At 30.5% G+C, this 17,047-nt stretch overlaps 3 protein-coding genes across 3 annotated transcripts in view; 2 read left to right on the plus strand and 1 right to left on the minus strand.

The window, feature by feature from the left end:
- The window catches only part of LOC108694620 (beta-1,3-galactosyltransferase 5), a 16,281-nt gene extending 11,492 nt beyond the window's left edge, over positions 1 to 4,789 (minus strand). Inside the window, exon 1 of the mRNA XM_018204210.1 lies at positions 4,128 to 4,789. The gene's annotated coding sequence lies outside the window, so the exon portion shown is untranslated. The remainder of the gene's footprint in view (positions 1 to 4,127) is intronic.
- A 2,238-nt stretch (positions 4,790 to 7,027) lies between these two features.
- Positions 7,028 to 9,864, plus strand: LOC108694638 (NAD-dependent protein deacetylase Sirt6). The gene is made up of 7 exons (XM_018204241.1): positions 7,028 to 7,093; positions 7,291 to 7,418; positions 7,932 to 8,050; positions 8,162 to 8,285; positions 8,497 to 8,670; positions 8,940 to 9,063; positions 9,141 to 9,864. Exons 1-7 carry the CDS (start codon positions 7,028 to 7,030, stop codon positions 9,621 to 9,623), a joined length of 1,218 nt encoding a protein of 405 aa, XP_018059730.1. The 3' UTR covers positions 9,624 to 9,864.
- A 4,625-nt stretch (positions 9,865 to 14,489) lies between these two features.
- Positions 14,490 to 17,047, plus strand: part of LOC108694642 — a 5,256-nt gene continuing 2,698 nt past the window's right edge. The window contains exon 1 of the mRNA XM_018204246.1: positions 14,490 to 14,737. Within this exon, the coding sequence (XP_018059735.1) occupies positions 14,686 to 14,737 (52 nt within the window). The 5' untranslated portion in view covers positions 14,490 to 14,685. The remainder of the gene's footprint in view (positions 14,738 to 17,047) is intronic.

Genomic DNA, 17,047 nt, shown 5'->3' on the forward strand with positions numbered 1-17,047 from the left:
TTAAAATATCATTCTAAAATATAAATATAATCATAATATGTATAAAACATAAACATAATAATAAATATTAACATTCATTCTAATTTCTTTTTAATAATTTTGTATATTTTACATAATTGAAAAAAACAGTTCTGATATAATAATTATTATTTTGTGTAAATTGTATGATAATTTTCTTGTGAAAGAAAAAATCCTCCAAATCAAATTTGTTCACGAAAAAAATGATTTTGAAGTTCAATGAAAATTTAGCTGTATACAGATCTAAAAATAATTATGTTAGACTATTAAAATAATTATGCAGTACATTCAAATTGTTTACTAGAATGTCAAAAGTTTTTATAGCATTATTTGTCACATCAGTTTTTATAGCATTGTTTGAGTTTCCTACATAATTATTTTAATGGCCCAGCAAAATTATTTTTAGATCTATTTACTAGAGTCTACTCGAAACTACTTTTTAGTCTCTGGCCGAAACCGGAAACAATATACAATTTTTATTCAAATTCGACTAAAACCCGAAACCGAAATTTTTGGATAAATCTTACATCATATGATTTTTAGAAAATCATTGAAAATCGAACTATGTAAAATTTATGTATTCTTTTAAAAATCAAATATTATTAATATCTTATTATTCCTTAAATTATAAAGAATTTCCTATAAATTATAAGGAATTTCAGGCATTAGACAGCAATTTGACGAATAAAAAAAGATAAAGAAAGAAGATAGCGCCGATATAATAGTTTATAGCAATTGACGCCGATTAGTCGATGATAACCTTATTGAAAAAAATTATGTCACAAAATTACGTAACGAAATCAATTAAGATAAATAAATCACGTAACGAACTGTTTCAAACTAGTACATGATTTTTAAATTACGTAATTTGAAAAATCACATAATGCTTTTTTTTTCTATTTCTATTATTCAATTTTTTAAAATTCGATAAATATAAAATCACATAATGGATGGAATTAGTTCTAATATCATTTATTTAAAATCTAACATTACGTAATTAAAAAAAAATCATATTAATAAAATCGTACTAATTTGGATCAACAATCCGATATGTGATTTACTTGTCTTAATTACATGATTTCGTAACTCTTATCTGATTTATGTAACTCTGTAACGTGATTTTTTTTTTAGTAAAGAACATACATTTTTCGAATACTTGCCGGCGCGATGCAATTTGCAGTTTCGATTTACTTACGAAATGTTCTCTTAATTTCAACCGAAACTGAAATCAAACCGAAATTCCGATTTTTTATCAAAACTGACTGAAATCAACATTTCGGTCGGACTTTACTGACTACTTAAATTTTTAGATACTTCAAAAATAATTCTTTTTGTGTTAAAGTTGTTTCCGAGACAATATCTGCGCGTTAATAGCAAATTCGACTTGATGTACTCAGCGAGAATTGATGCACATTAAAAGCCGTCGTACAGATTGACATAAAAACGTGCGTTTAATATAGAAATAGATTAAACTAAATATTCAATACATTTTATTGTATTGTTAGGAAAAATTTTATTGTATTGTGTATTAAAAATCAATAAATAATAATGATTCCAATAATTAAATAAATTGAACGATATAGAGCTAATATAGAGCTAAGAACTCGGGATAATGTGTGAGTAATAATATTATTGTAAGCAATCTAAAAACATACAGACGATTTTTCGATCTCTATCGGGTCCTTCTCAATGTTAAAAAATAAATTTTAATGTTACCGGTAACTACGTAAGATGTTCAATATATAAAAAGTGCATTCGCATGTTGTAAAGAATAATTATGGCAAGACTATATACGGCCTAGATTCAATCAGCTTCCCATCGGAACTTGTTAATCTATTTCAGAAGTCACATAATCGTGATCAGAGATTTATTTAATATCAAACTTATATGATATAATATCAAACTTAATGTCGAACTCTGAGATGTAATCTTGTTTTGTTACATCTCAGAATTCGATAATATTAAGACAATATTAAATTTGATGTGATAGAAATCTTGCCATAATTATTCTTTTCAACATTTTTTTATATATTGAATATCTTACGTAGTTACTGGTAACATTAAAATTTATTTTTTAACATTGAGAAGGACCCGATAGAGATCGAAAAATCGTCTGTATGTTTTTAGATTGCTTACAATAATATTGTTACTCACACATTATTCTGAGTTAGGTCTTAGCCCTATATTGTATTGTTTAAAAATGTGCATTTTATAATTCGAAATATTTGCATTTAATTTTTACACCCAAACAAAATCCGTATATAATGGTTTTAACATGCAACAGTGCGCACTAGTGCGTCTAACCGAATTCGCTGGAAAACACCGCTCTGTACATATAAAATTAATTTTCCGTGTGTTTGCCTGTTGTGATATCAAGCGAAAAGGGCAGGAACAGTACTATAACTAAGCGGGAGTCCAGTAAATACGTATACATGTATATATATACCTTGGTCAAACAACTCAGAACACTCTGTGTATATGATATTATTGATTTCCGAGTCATCCTAGATAATTATTTTCTTTCGCAACAAACCTTGTGCAATTTACACAAAAGTAGCACGTGCTCATCAGGAGCCCACACACGTCGTAGAATATCGCGCAAGTCGGATCGTTATGAAAAAACACACGTGTATTTTTTCATCGCGGGCACAAAGTCTCGCATTCTCATTCATTTAGCGTGTCATTTAGCACCGAACGCGTGGTTGATCGATCCTAATTATTTGTCGTTTGTTCAATAGAGAGATCGTCGATACATTGTGCGATCGAAACGAAAACTCGAAACTGTCGTTTGAAAAAAATTCGCGCACGAAAAATGACGTGAAATCATTTTCATGCGTTAAGTATTTAAATTCGAGAAACGAAAACCGTTTATTAGAATATATGAAGTGATTAATTAAATCTTCGATCGACAGAATAATCCGAACAAAATTTCTGATTACATAATTCGTCGCCCTTTATTTCCGTTTTCATCATTCATGTAAGTTAATTTTAATTTTGATTCAACTTTTCACCATTTTTCAATTTTTAACACTAGAAAAAAATAAAAAATAAGTTGAACTAAGGTCAAAGTTAATCATTGGTGGAAACCGGCATTAATCTTTTTTTTTTTTCATATATCAAACGATAAAGAATTAATAATTAATTCCGAGTTAACAAATAAGTGCTGATTCACCTTTCTTTTTTTTCTAATTCATAAAAAAAGATACAAAACAAATTCAACCGAGAGTTAAAGTTAATCTATTATCTTCATGGAACTGAATGTTAATAAATTTTTTTTCATGTCAAATAATAAACAACTAACAATTCCATCCGTATTAATAGAACTTAACAGATCTTGATGACAAATTAATTGAAGTTCGATCGAAATCACTCCTAAAGTGACAGCACACGATTAAATATTAATACAGATCAAGAATTAATATTAATAATTAACCTTTATTTTTCGAAAATGGAACGATGAAGATGGAAAAAAAAACAGTAATCGAAGAGGAAAAGTGTCGATTTCAAAAAGTCAAACGTACATCACCGTCAAAAGAACATCCTCATTCTTTACTTGAAGTAGATGGAAAGGTTCGCTCCAATCGTTTCACTTAAAATAGATACGTTTCCGGTTTTGGTGTACTTAAACTTGAACAGTCCGGCGCGATCTAAAAGCGGCATTCTAAGAACAACATCCCGAAAATAACGGATAACATACACGAACGGAGATGTCGCTCTGCGTGAAATGAAATTCCTGTTTCGAGAAAGAGAGAAAAAGAAAGGCAGATACGTTGTGTTGCGACTGTAAAAAAAAAAAAAAATCCCACCGGAGAGACGCGCGGAGATATCCTTAACGACGTTTCCGTCCGAAAGCACGCGCGGAGTTCCGGCCGGAATTCACGCCGCCGGCACGCGCGAAAATTTCGCCGGGGAGGGATTTATCGGCGCCAACCGTCGACGGCGAAAGCCGCGGACGCCCGGCACGGGGAGGGGAAAAAAAAGCTCGTCGAGGACGCGCGGCGATCGCGGGGCACGAGTCCACGAGGACGGCGAAAAGGGGCAACGAAGGGGAAAAGGCGGGGATGAAAGAGAAGAAAGAAAAAAAGAACCGATGACAGGAATGTACTTACGAGTGTCATGTGGTGAGAAACCGCCGGAGCTCATTAACACCCGCTGCGACGGCAGGAACCGCGCCACGCACATCCGGAACCCGGTTCAGCCGTGGCCGAAAACATACACGATGCGGAACGTCCGACGACGCGACACGAACTCGCCGACGGTTTGAGGTTATATACCGAAGAGAGTGTGTGAGTCGGAATAGGTACGAGAGGGGGAGAAAGAGAGAGAGATAGCACGAAGGTGGGAGGGGAGAGAGAGAGAGTGAAAGAGAGAGAGGGGAGGGAGTGTTTCTTCAATCACCTGGTCGCACACATCGACGACGTAACGCGCCCAACTCGCCGCCGCACGTTCATTCGCTCTCTCTCTCTCTCTCCCTCTCCCTTTCTTTTTCCTTCTCGATACACGTAGATGTATAGGTATATATACGTGCCGATTATTCGCGAAAACCGACGCAACGTCTCTCTCGACTGACCGCATGCTCGACCTGGCGACTACTCAGCGGTTGGCTTTCTTTTTTTTCCTGGCACCCCGCATCTTTCTTCGTCGCGACGCGTGTTCCTCATCACTCGACGAAGCAGATATACTCGATCAGCGGTTTAACGCGACCGCGGAGCGGCAGGCGGCAGCATGTGCGGAAGAAATTTCCTAGGTGCCGAAGATCGGTGGAATGGAAATCGAGGAGAACGTGGAGAACGACCGCTGGCGAGAGCGATGAACAGTGAACGCGAGACGCCACCTAAGTCCAATTCCGCTTCACGAAATCTTTTAGCGAATTGTATGATTTTTTTTTTACCGTCAACGAGACACTGCGAAATAAGCTCCTTCGATATATAATATATCCTTCAGGGCGGCTTCGGTGATCAAGTTTCAAATCAAACTTTAATTGACTAGTGAGTACGATTAATTAAACTTTGATCGAAGTTGTCTCACTGAAAATCGCGACTCAATCAATGTCATGTCTAAAAAATTGTTAACTATAAATAAAATTGTTAACTATATGTATTTTATCGTCATATATTAATCCAATCTTTCTTTTCATATATGCATAAAAAAGAGATACTAAATTTTAATTAATATTTATTTGAATAGCTCTAAGTATTTACTAAATGCACAACGTATATTTATTACGAACTATTAATTTTATTTAACTATCATTTTTTATTTAATATTAAATATTTATTTACTGTAAGTAATAGCGAATTCGATTAATTGCACTGTGCTAGATTAATGTATATTTTTGAAATTGTTACAATTAAACTGCAAAATTAAATGTAAAGATTTATAAATATTTTAAATAATTAGCTATTTAATGGTTTTATCACGTTATTTAATAGAATATACATATGTATTATTTTATTGTCAAAGTTGATTACATCAGGCCACTGTATTTAAATACTTTATATAAAGTAGCACATTTAATATACACTAATGAGTAATAGTGCAAGTGATCGAATTTATCATAAACGTTTACTTAGAATACTATTTTTAAACAATATGAATTTGTACATATTGAATTAATTAAAAAAAAATATGTATTAATATTTAATAAATTTTGTTACTATATCAAATTACGAAAAGTGGTTTTTATTAAATTTATCTGTATTAATAAAATATTATTTATTATCGATTAAACGAAGTAAGGTTGATCAAACTTTAGTCAATTTTATTGATTGTATAAAGATCGTGATTTTGTACTTTCTATTTAGATACATGTTATAAAAAAACTTAAATGCTTATCATTTTTTTAAATATCTTTGTATTTAAAGAAAGATAAAGTAGGATTATTAATAAGTGTAAAAGATTTCTGAAATAATATAAGAAATGATATCAACTATTATGAAACGAGGTGAAAATTACAAAAATTTATTAAATGTTGTCCAATGAAATTATGAATATTTTAAATAAATATAGATGTAATAATGACTTCTTAATCAAAATAATAAGACAAAGAGCATAAGAGTCATTATTATATTTACATTTGTTTAGATAATAATTATAATTTCATTGTCAATACCCATATAATAAATTTGTTCACTCTTTTGTCATTTTCAAACAAAAGCTTCAAATTGAAACGTGGTACTCTATTACGATGCGAATTTGTCTTTGTTTTAATTATCATTTTATACAGTTATTCAAATTTAAAAAATATACGAAATTCTGTTTGATTCAATCAAGTTGTCAAGTTCAATTTGATCTTCGTCCTTCAAATACATTTGTTTTTGGGAAAAGTCCCTTTGTCTCATTATTATGTTTATAAGTATTCTAATAAATTCGCTCACTTTTGGAAGCTTTCCAGTAAAAGACACAAGATATAAGACTCATTCCATCCTTATTCAATAATCAGTAAGAAACAAAGATGGAATGACTCTTGTGTCGATTTGTACTTCTGCAAGAAAGCCCTTCCTTTATCATTTTCACCTCAATGAACACAATCGACGGTTTGAAATTGGCGCCTTGCGCAATTGGTTGATGGTTCGTGCATGAATTGAATGGAGGCGAGATGAACCGAAGCGTCCGTGGCGTCCGGAACGACCGACCGCCGCTCCTACGGCGCGCGGTTCAGAGCGCATGCCCCGGGGGGTTTATTATCTTCTTTCTGTTCAAGTGCCATTTCGTTGCATGCAGTGCAGTCTATAAAACAGAATGCGTTCTCCGCGGGTCTCGAGTTTCCTATCACTTATCGTCATTCGTAGCGTATAAACATAACAGCACGCGGTCATTAGCTCTCGATTCATATTGTTTACGTATTCGTCTGGCACATGGGAGGGCGGCCGGAGCGCGGCTGAAAATCGCGTCGAACCCGCTTCGTGTGAGACGACGAGCACATATCGCCGTTCGTGGCGTTCCCTCGAGGCGTCGTGATTACGGATATCGGGACGGGACTCACCTCGGACTTCGCGAACGCGCAAAAATGTCATCGAGCTACGCGGACGGGTTATCGCCGTACGAAAACAAAGGAGTGCTCGGACTGGAAGAGGTAAAAAAAATATTCGGCGGGACGAGATATTTTTTTTTCCCCTCTTTTTTCCGAAGTTTTCGGCAACGCGCGGTAAACGCGATGGCGTTTTGCTCCACGTCGCCAATTCCTCGCGGAGTCGAGTGACGCTCTACTTTTTTTTTTTCCATTGTTTTCTTTTTCCTTGGTTTTTTTTCTTTATTCTTTTCTGCTTGCAGAGATACGACAGCGTCGAGACTCTTCGTCTGAAATGTGGTCTCCTGGCTGACTGGATACAAGGCGCGCGTCACGTCGTAGTCCACACTGGAGCCGGTATTAGCACTGCGGCGGGTATTCCCGATTTTCGGTGACTATCGCATTGTCATTTCTCAAGATTATGAATTTCGTACCTATTCATACCCGAGTTCACTCCTGTATCTCCATTTTCCTATTCGTTTCCACCAAAGATTGCGATTTGATGTATCCTGGAAAGGAAAACGCAGAAGAATTTTTAAAGATTAAAGGAGTAATGAGATTAAAAACATATTGAACAATGCTAAATCGTTATGTATTATTTATGTGTTATTTATATAAAAAAGGTTCCTCATACCAAAAGTATTCCAACTTTTAAAGATACTTACATAAACATACATATTTATGTATTTTTAACTTGTCCTTGTAATCTTAATATATTTCTATAATCCTTAAATATAATAAATACATGAAATTAAAGAAAAAATTAAGGAATTTAAATATGCAAGCAAATTTATAGTTATAAATTTATAGTTATTTATAAATTGAGCAAATAGAGAACTCCATAATTGGAATACAACATATTTATTTATATTGCCAATTTGAGCGACAATCTTTTTTGTACTAGGGGTACAAATGGTGTATGGACATTGGAACAAAAAGGTTTAAAACCTTCTATGAACATCTCTTTTGATGAAGCAATCCCTACAAAAACCCATATGGCATTGAAAAAATTGATAGAAACCAGTAAGTGTTGGCAAAGTAAATTATAAAAAAGAATATCAAAGTTCTCTTTATAAACATTTTCTTTTTCTATTCTTTTATGTTTTCTTTCTTTTTTTTTTTTTTTTTTTTTAGAAAAAGTAAAGTTCATTATAAGTCAGAATATAGATGGGCTACATCTACGATCAGGAATACAGAGGCAATATCTTGCTGAGCTGCATGGAAATATGTTTACAGAGCAATGTGACAAATGTGGCAGGTTTGTACACATACATAAAAATATAATTTCAAATATAAGGAAACAAAAAAAAACATAAATTGTTTAGATTTAATTAATATACTTAATTCCGCTCAAAAAAAAATTCAGTCCATTAAACAATAAATATGAGAAAATAAGTTCAATTATTAATCATGTTAGTTTTTTTGTAATAAGAATATTAAAAGTAGTCGAAATATAAATTATTTTGCAGACAATTTATTCGAAATTTTGCGACCAAAAGCGTGGGGAAAAAATCCTTAGATACTGTATGCAGATCGGAACAAATAGGAGGGCGCCCTTGCCGTGGCCGAATGCACGATACCATTCTTGATTGGGAGCATAATTTACCAGACAGCGACTTGACACTGTCTGACCTTCACTCCAGGTAAGTGACTATAATATTATGTATTAGCATTCAGAATAGCAGAAATTATAATAAAATACTTGCTATACGAAGCTATTATGCATGCAAACTTTAACATTCGTATATTAAGAATTTTATTAAAATTGTGAATGTAATAGTACACATGGTTTTCGTATGGCTTGCGGAATGTCTCAGGTTTTGTAATAAAAATTCTTGAAAATATTTATCTAAAATAGCGCGTATCATACATCTCGATATTGAATATAATATTTATACTGATGTTTTTTTAGTGTCGCCGATTTAAGTATATGTCTGGGAACAACGTTACAAATTATTCCAAGTGGTAATCTGCCTTTATATACAAAAAAATACGGAGGTCGTCTCGTTATATGTAATCTGCAACCGACAAAACATGTAGGATTATCACACGGCATAAATTTGTAAAAAGGTATTAAGTATATTTCATCACTGATAAAAATGTATACTTGTAGGATAAAAAAGCTGATTTAATTATCAATGGCAACGTCGACGAGGTAATGATCGCTGTCATGAATAAATTGGGATTTGAAATTCCGGAATATGAAAGCGGTATGGATCCAACACGAAATTCCGATACAACGGCTAAAGAGATGGACTGGACAATCCCGACCAGCAGAATAAAGGAGATGAATGTGCTGTATAAAAAGGTGTGCAAGCCGATGCGAAGAAAACGAAAAACGTTTATGTATGAGAGGGAGAGAACAGACACCAAAAAGGAAACTAAAGCCAGAAAGCAAGCATTTACAGTTAAGCAAGAAATCAAAACAGAAGCTAATATAACTACAGCGGGTGAAATGTGTAAGATCGAGAATGATCATGTGGCTGATAACTCCGTTAAGACAGAAGAAAATGCAAAAGATATTGAAAAGTGTAGATATTCGATGGAAGACGCAACGGAGCATAATACTGATCTGAAAATGAATCAAACGGTGTAGCAAGTTTTAATGAAGTAATAATTTTCCATTCTAATATTTCGATTATTCTCAGTGTACGCTAACAGTTGCTTATGAGTGCATATTTAATGATGTTTATTGTCCGTATGAAATATGCGATAGATTTGCTGATGTTCTCAATAGGTATTTGAAGCATACTCGCTGCACATTTAGTATTAAATGTGGCTCTCTGTCTTCTTTCCCTCTCTCTCTCTCTCTCTTTCTCTTCCTTACCTTCCTTCTCTTCCTCTCCTATTTTTCTATTTTGTTTTTGTTTATAAAGAAATATATTTCTTCGAAATGAATATATTGATGATGATATATTATAGAATATATTACATATATATAATACATTATATAATATATTATATAATTAATTTATAATATATTACAAATATATTATAAATTAATATATTTATATATTTTTATTCAAATTTATATTCAGAAAGGAACAACAGATACTTTTCTCGTTTGCAATGAGAATATTATTTCTATATAATTTTCGTAAGTACGTATAATAATTGTTGATTGTGGACATAAAACATTTAACATTAAATGTGCAATAAGATTACGGGCTCATAATATTGTTTTCAGGACATGTCGCTTATGACAAAGACAATGAAAATATTCCGATAGTTGTATATATTCTTATTAGTATCTACAAAGTTCTGTTTGCGTATTGCATCTGCTTGTTACAACTAGCTTATATATTTACACATATGCATATTAGATATTGCGACGAGAAATTCGATATAGAGAGATTAAATCTCTCGACAAGCAACGTGTTCCAGATTTCTCGTGCATAATATAATACTTTTTCCACTATAGATTATATTAATAAGATTTTTCGATAAATAAGATCTTCCTAGAAGACATTTCGCCAGTAAGAACTTCCATAAGCTTTTTTTAATTGAGAATAGCTAAATTCGAAGTAGTTGCTTGATCATAATAATAAGAATAATACATATATGAGAGCCTAGTATATGAATAATTTATGCCCATAAATGGTTGAAAATTATATCTCCAACAGATTTTTATATTATCTATTAAAGAACTAGAGATCGTTATATATATAATTTTTCTCTATCTTCCATTCCTTTCATGGATATCGTTGATTCTACAATTTTTAGCAAGAATATACATGTGTCTTGTATAGAATACATGTAAAAAAAGTGTGTATATCCATTAAGATTATTTTGAACGTCAGGGCTGAAATAAAATATAAATCATCAAGAAAGAGACAAAATATAAACAAAAAGGTCTTTTTAGTATAACGTGTTACATGCGATTGGATCATAAAAAAATTATGAATCCAACATCGTTTCTACTGGCGACATTTCCTGTGTGACTTCCTAAATAATTGCTTTCGTAAATAGATTATTCTGAATCCCGTTAATCATCCTCGATGTTCAGGTATGTTCGCCTTATGAAAATTGACAGCGCATACGGGACCGATTTGCGCGTCATATTATACATATAATACAAAGCACATGTTTGTATAAGTAAGCTTAGTAAGCTAATAGCACTATTTGCTACAAGCTGATGTTAGATTGTCCGATAATTCAGATGTTGAATTTTTAACAGAGTGCGCCTTTTTCCATATAGTGTTGAAGGGAATGTTGAAAGTAAAAGTTTTAACAATATCTCGCAGTTAGTATGCTAAACGATTTTTCGCGCGTAGATTATACAAGCTGCCACTTGTAGAGTGCATTCGATAGAATGCGATATAGCGAATCATGTAATATTTATATGTACATAGTGATGTTTGCTTCATTTATCGTAACACATGATTTTATTTAAGTAATTATTATTCGCCAGATATAATATTCGAAATAAAAAGTACATCTATGAAAACGATAAAAGATAATGTAATTTTTTCCAATTACCTCAGTCCATGAAAATCACTAAGTTTATATTATAACATTTAATTTAATATAAAAATGATAGAATATCACAGGATTATATATATCTTTCAATTTTATATATATTTATACATAAAATATACATACAAAATAAAAAAGGGATTTCCCCATTTATAAGTTTATATTATAGTGCTTCTCTCTCTTTATAATATTCATATTACAGCAGAATATTACGAGCATACCATTATATAAAAATGAACATTTCCCTAGAGAGCATTTGAGTTGAAAATGTCTCTAGATTTGGATGAATTTTATAATTATAAAATTTGTTGTGGTAACACGACAAATATGATACATTCTTATAGGGATATCTCGCAAATATCGATAACAAATTGAAAAACATTTATTACTAGTAGTATTATCGATATTCTCTTTATTTTTTTCGAGAAATAATCGAGCCTTAATATGTTACGAGAGAAAACCGATTTTTATTAGAAAGAACAATAAAGTATCGACATAAAAAAAAACATTCCTTTTTCTTAAAGAACAAAAATAATTTTTAATTGTTTCCGTAATTGTTACAATTATCATTATTTAAGGAACATCTAAATACACATTTTATTATTATAAGCAATTGATAATGTACATGGTATTCCAAGTTTCAACAGTCAAACTGCGCCAGTATGTTCTAAAATAAGAAAAAAATGTTAGAATTTAATTTAATTTTATAGAAGCTTTATTAAGAATCAAGAGTTATAACAAAAAAAATATAATGATGTTAATATTTGTGGTTAAAGGTTTGTATCGAACAATCAGCTAATTATATCCATATGCTTTAAAATGAATTAGAAAAATTAAAAATATTTTCTTTCATGAACAGTACTTTTTTAATCCATACTCCATGGAATTAATATTATTCAGATGTGAAATAACATTTTGAAATGAGACATTGATAAAATCATATACTATTAATTTTCTGCAGCTGGCGCCAAAATCTGAAACAGTTACTATTGCTAGATAAAATCTCTCTTCCAAAATCCATTTATTTTTTGTTAATTAAAAGATACTAATTAATTTCAAGGAACCAATAATGACAATTCATATAAAAAGAATATATTTTAATATATTTTCGAATATATTTTAATAAATCAAAGGTGCCTATAAGAGTCAACACTGGTTAGTTATGTATAATAAATTTATTAGTTAGACATAAATTGTAGACGTTTCGACCGTCAATTTGGATTCTTAGCAATACAAATGTTTAATATTAAAGAAAAGTATTCATCATATAAATAACATGAACATCATAATTTAAAATTATGTAAACGAATTAATGCCGATTGATTTGATGTTCTTTCTGTTTTTATGTGTCCAAGAACTATTCATTTTAATTGTCAAATTAAATAACAAACGCTTGGAATAACCTACGTGGTGACTCAGGTGACTCATCATATCTGATCTCGAGCGTGCGATGAGATTGCTTGGAATAACCACACAGGTTATTCCAAGCGTTTGTCATTTAATTTAACAATTAAAATGAACGAGATACATAAAGATACATAAAGATACATACTCTTGGATACATAAAGATATATAAAGATACAATTTGTATCTAAACTCTTGGATACATAAAGATAGAAACAATATTAAATGCCAGCATTAATCCAATATTAAATGAATCAGTATTAACCCACAATTTTAAATTATGATGTTCATGTTATTTATATGACGAATACTTTTCTTAAGTATTAGACATTTGTATTGATAAGGATCTAAACGATCGAAACGTCTACAATTTATGTCTAACTAATAAATTTATTGATTAATAACTGATTATTATATGACTAATAATTAATGTTGGCTCTTATAGGCACCTTTATACTTTGATTTATTCTTCAGAATATTTGCTATTTATTGTATATTTTAAGAATAATCTAATTTAATGTAATATAAACAAAATAGATTGTTTAATTTTGACAGAAATTTGTTATAATTGAATATAGGGATACTTCAATATATTAACCATTCGATATACAATGCTTCGAAAGGTTAATAATCAGAGTAGATTTTTTTTTTAATTCGTGATACCTTTTATTATTTTTTTTTATAAAGTTTTTGTAGATCTAATCTTTAAATAATATTTATATTTCTTATGTTTATTTATTATTCTTATGTATATACAGAAAAATATCGACTGTGTTCAAATATTAATTACTCATTGGAAATATTTAAAAAATTCATAATATTCGCAATTCTGTCATAAATTCGTTACAAACATAAAATTTACTAAAATATGTTTTGAATCCTAATAAGTTCATTACTTCCATCAAGATTATTAAATTAAAATAAATTCGATTGTATGTTTAATTATTATATAAAGCTGATAAAATTTTATAATATTAAAAAAAAGTAAATTTTTATTTGAGTACATAATAATGAGTTTTTTTTCAAATTTGTACAATAAATATATTTTAAGATTGTTATTTAAAAAAGTAAACTAAATAATAGGCAGGGATCCGAACTGAACTGAAAAAGAAACTTAAAACATTTATACCCTTTTTTTTAGAAGAGTCAAAATCGAAACTGATATAAAACTATAACATTTATTTGATGTTTTATAATAGAATCGAACTGAAAAAAATTTTTAGTCTAGGTCCCTGCTAAGTAATCACTTTCTTAGCAATAGAATGATGTATTTTTCTGTGTGTAAAATTCAAATTGACAGTTTGATTGTTAAAATACATTTTATCTCGTAAATTTTTGTTTTAAAATTGCATGTGATTAATTTAAAAGTAAGGGGTGTAAATACATCATAAAAAATTAGCGATGTTCGGTTTTATTAGCAAAGCATACTGATTATACCGACCTGTTTGCCTGGTTTATCGTTATCTTTATCGCTTTCATTTCTAAATATTTCTTTTCTCAAGTGTACGCAACCATCACTCGCGCGAAACGCATTCGTCTTCTCCCACCCATATTGTATTGCAGGCTACAGGGATTCCTGAGAGAGGCATTATGCTCTTCGGGACTCTCCCTCTTCCTTCAGAAACGTCAGTCACTTCGTGTTGGAGAGACATATTTATTGCGTGTGTAAAGAATCGACACCACGTAGTTGACATCCAACTGTATATCAGCGCATACGTCGCGATTAACACTATTAATTAAGAGTGCTAATTATAGACACAAGCTTTAAGAGCGGATAAATGGAGAATAAGAAAGCCACAAAGAAGTTTAACGCCACCAGAGTCGCAGTCGGTCAGTATACGATTATTGCAGTCCTGTGTATAGATTTATATATAACAGAAAAATTAAACGAAAAACTTGTGTATATGTGTGCGTATTATTTTGACGGTTTGTGTGTAAATGCAACAATCGGAATATCGGTATTTTCGAGATATTTACGTAATTATTAGTGTTACTACTGTTACGCAATTACGAATAGCCAAATACTTATGAATTGAATGCAAAATATTTTCTGCAAAATATTCTCTATGATGTATCACTTAATTATAGACTTAATCTTCTAATCGCAATACGCAGTTGCATCATCCTTTACACGCATATTTTGAAAAATAGATACATGTATAAAGTTGCATTGATAGAAAAGTGATACGCAAATAAGAAATTAGTACTTTTTAAATAATGAAAAGTAAATTTTTAGGATCGATTTTGATATTTTTACTTGTCATTTTGTTGTTTTTTTTTGTCTTTTTATGCAGCGATTGTTTAAATTAAAAAATATTTTTTAAATGTACATACATATAGTGATATCACACAATAACGTTATAATATTTCTTTATAATTACAATTAAAATATTTATAAAAAAATAATTTCTTTACATTTATACAAAATTGTATGTATATAATTCTTCATCGTGACAAATATCGATTTAATTATTCCTATATATCTAATCGAATTATTAATTCCTATATATCTAATATATAAAATAATATAAAAGAAGAAAATACAATTAATAATACAATTTAGAAATTTATCAATATAATAGTGTCAGATATTCATTTTTTTCTTAGTTTTATCACATATTATTTGTCTTTCTTTTGACATCTAAATTTCACAGTTTTATCTGATATCATAAAAATATATACTGAATCGTTTATATTGAATGCATTTTATCGAAACAGGATATCAAATAGTTTTAAAAATAGATGCTCTCATGTATATCTAACGAAATTGTAATACTTTGGAGACACGAACTCTCTTAAATTCGCAGAAAATCATAATGTTTTAATAATTGTAAGTATCTGTCTTCGCATGTTCAAATATTTATCATGATCATCAATTCTTCTCCATAACGTCCCACTGCTGTATAGTACTACAATTTTTATCGCGAATGAAAGATTCCAGAACGCGCGCGTGTCGGCTAACATCAATCAATGTTGACATTACTGTAATGCCAATTGACGTGTGTATCAGACGCACAGCTATATGCTTTACACACGTTTAATCCACTTTCAGTGCACTTTGCTCGGCACAATTGATTCCTTCATTTCTCCAGGATACATAGTATGGAATTATTCAAAATTGATTTGATTTTTCCAATATATTGAATAATTCCGAGAATTATTCAATTATTGCCTAGATTTCTATTGTATTTTCTAGAGAAAAAAGCATTAATTCCAATCGGAATCCATTCCGACTTGTATCGTGATAGCTGTAATATCAGATTTGCAATAAATTGAATTCATAAATAATAAATTACTTACAACGTTGTATACAGGATATCTCATTTTAATCGATCACCTCAAATATCTCTTGAACAGTGCATTTTAAGGAAAAATATTTCAGACAAAAATTTATTTTTACACTAAAAATTCATTTCTACATAAAAATGAAAATAAGAGGTACAATCTCCAATGATTTTGAATTTGACAAATATTATTCAGAACATGATTCTGAACAATATTTAAGAGGTTTTAACCATCAGTCGGGCACTTTGTAATGCTAATGTCTGCGGTGCTGTAACTTGCAAGCCTTGTAACTCGAAAAGTACTTAACGAAAATGAACTTACAGTATTTTGGAAAGCTCTCAAGGTAAGCTACATGAATACGTAATGAAAAATAAGGAGTTTCATTTCAAAAAAAATTCAAAGTAACCTTGCCCTGACCTCGACGACGCCACCTAAAATCAATCAAACTAATGGTACCATCTTATGTCCCCCTCAAAGTCTCAAAAGTTTTATCTGAAACATTTTTCCTTAAAATTCATTGTTTAAGAAATATTTGAGGTGATCGATTAAAATGGAACACCCTGTATATGTACATTTTGTAATTTATTCGTTATAATTATTTCGAATTCTATGGAAAATTATTAATAGTTAATTATAATTAATATCATAGTTAATCATAATTCAATTTAATACATAAATTATATTATTATTATTATTTATTTATATTATAATTCATTGTTTAAGAAATATTTGAGGTGATCGATTAAAATGGAATACCCTGTATATGTACATTTTGTAATTTATTCGTTATAATTATTTCGAATTCTATGGAAAATTATTAATAGTTAATTATAATTAATATCATAGTTAATCATA

This window comes from Atta colombica, unplaced genomic scaffold (assembly GCF_001594045.1).
Source record: "Atta colombica isolate Treedump-2 unplaced genomic scaffold, Acol1.0 scaffold121, whole genome shotgun sequence".
Lineage (NCBI taxonomy): Eukaryota > Metazoa > Arthropoda > Insecta > Hymenoptera > Formicidae > Atta > Atta colombica.

What these genes read in the sequence shown, in the direction of transcription:
- LOC108694638 (XM_018204241.1), top strand. Translation starts at nt 7,028, where the DNA reads ATGTCATCGAGCTACGCGGACGGGTTATCGCCGTACGAAAACAAAGGA. An exon ending in GAGTGCTCGGACTGGAAGAG is followed by an intron (nt 7,094 to 7,290) that starts GTAAAAAAAATA and finishes TTCTGCTTGCAG; the next exon opens with AGATACGACAGCGTCGAGAC. An exon ending in CTGTCTGACCTTCACTCCAG is followed by an intron (nt 8,671 to 8,939) that starts GTAAGTGACTAT and finishes ATGTTTTTTTAG; the next exon opens with TGTCGCCGATTTAAGTATAT.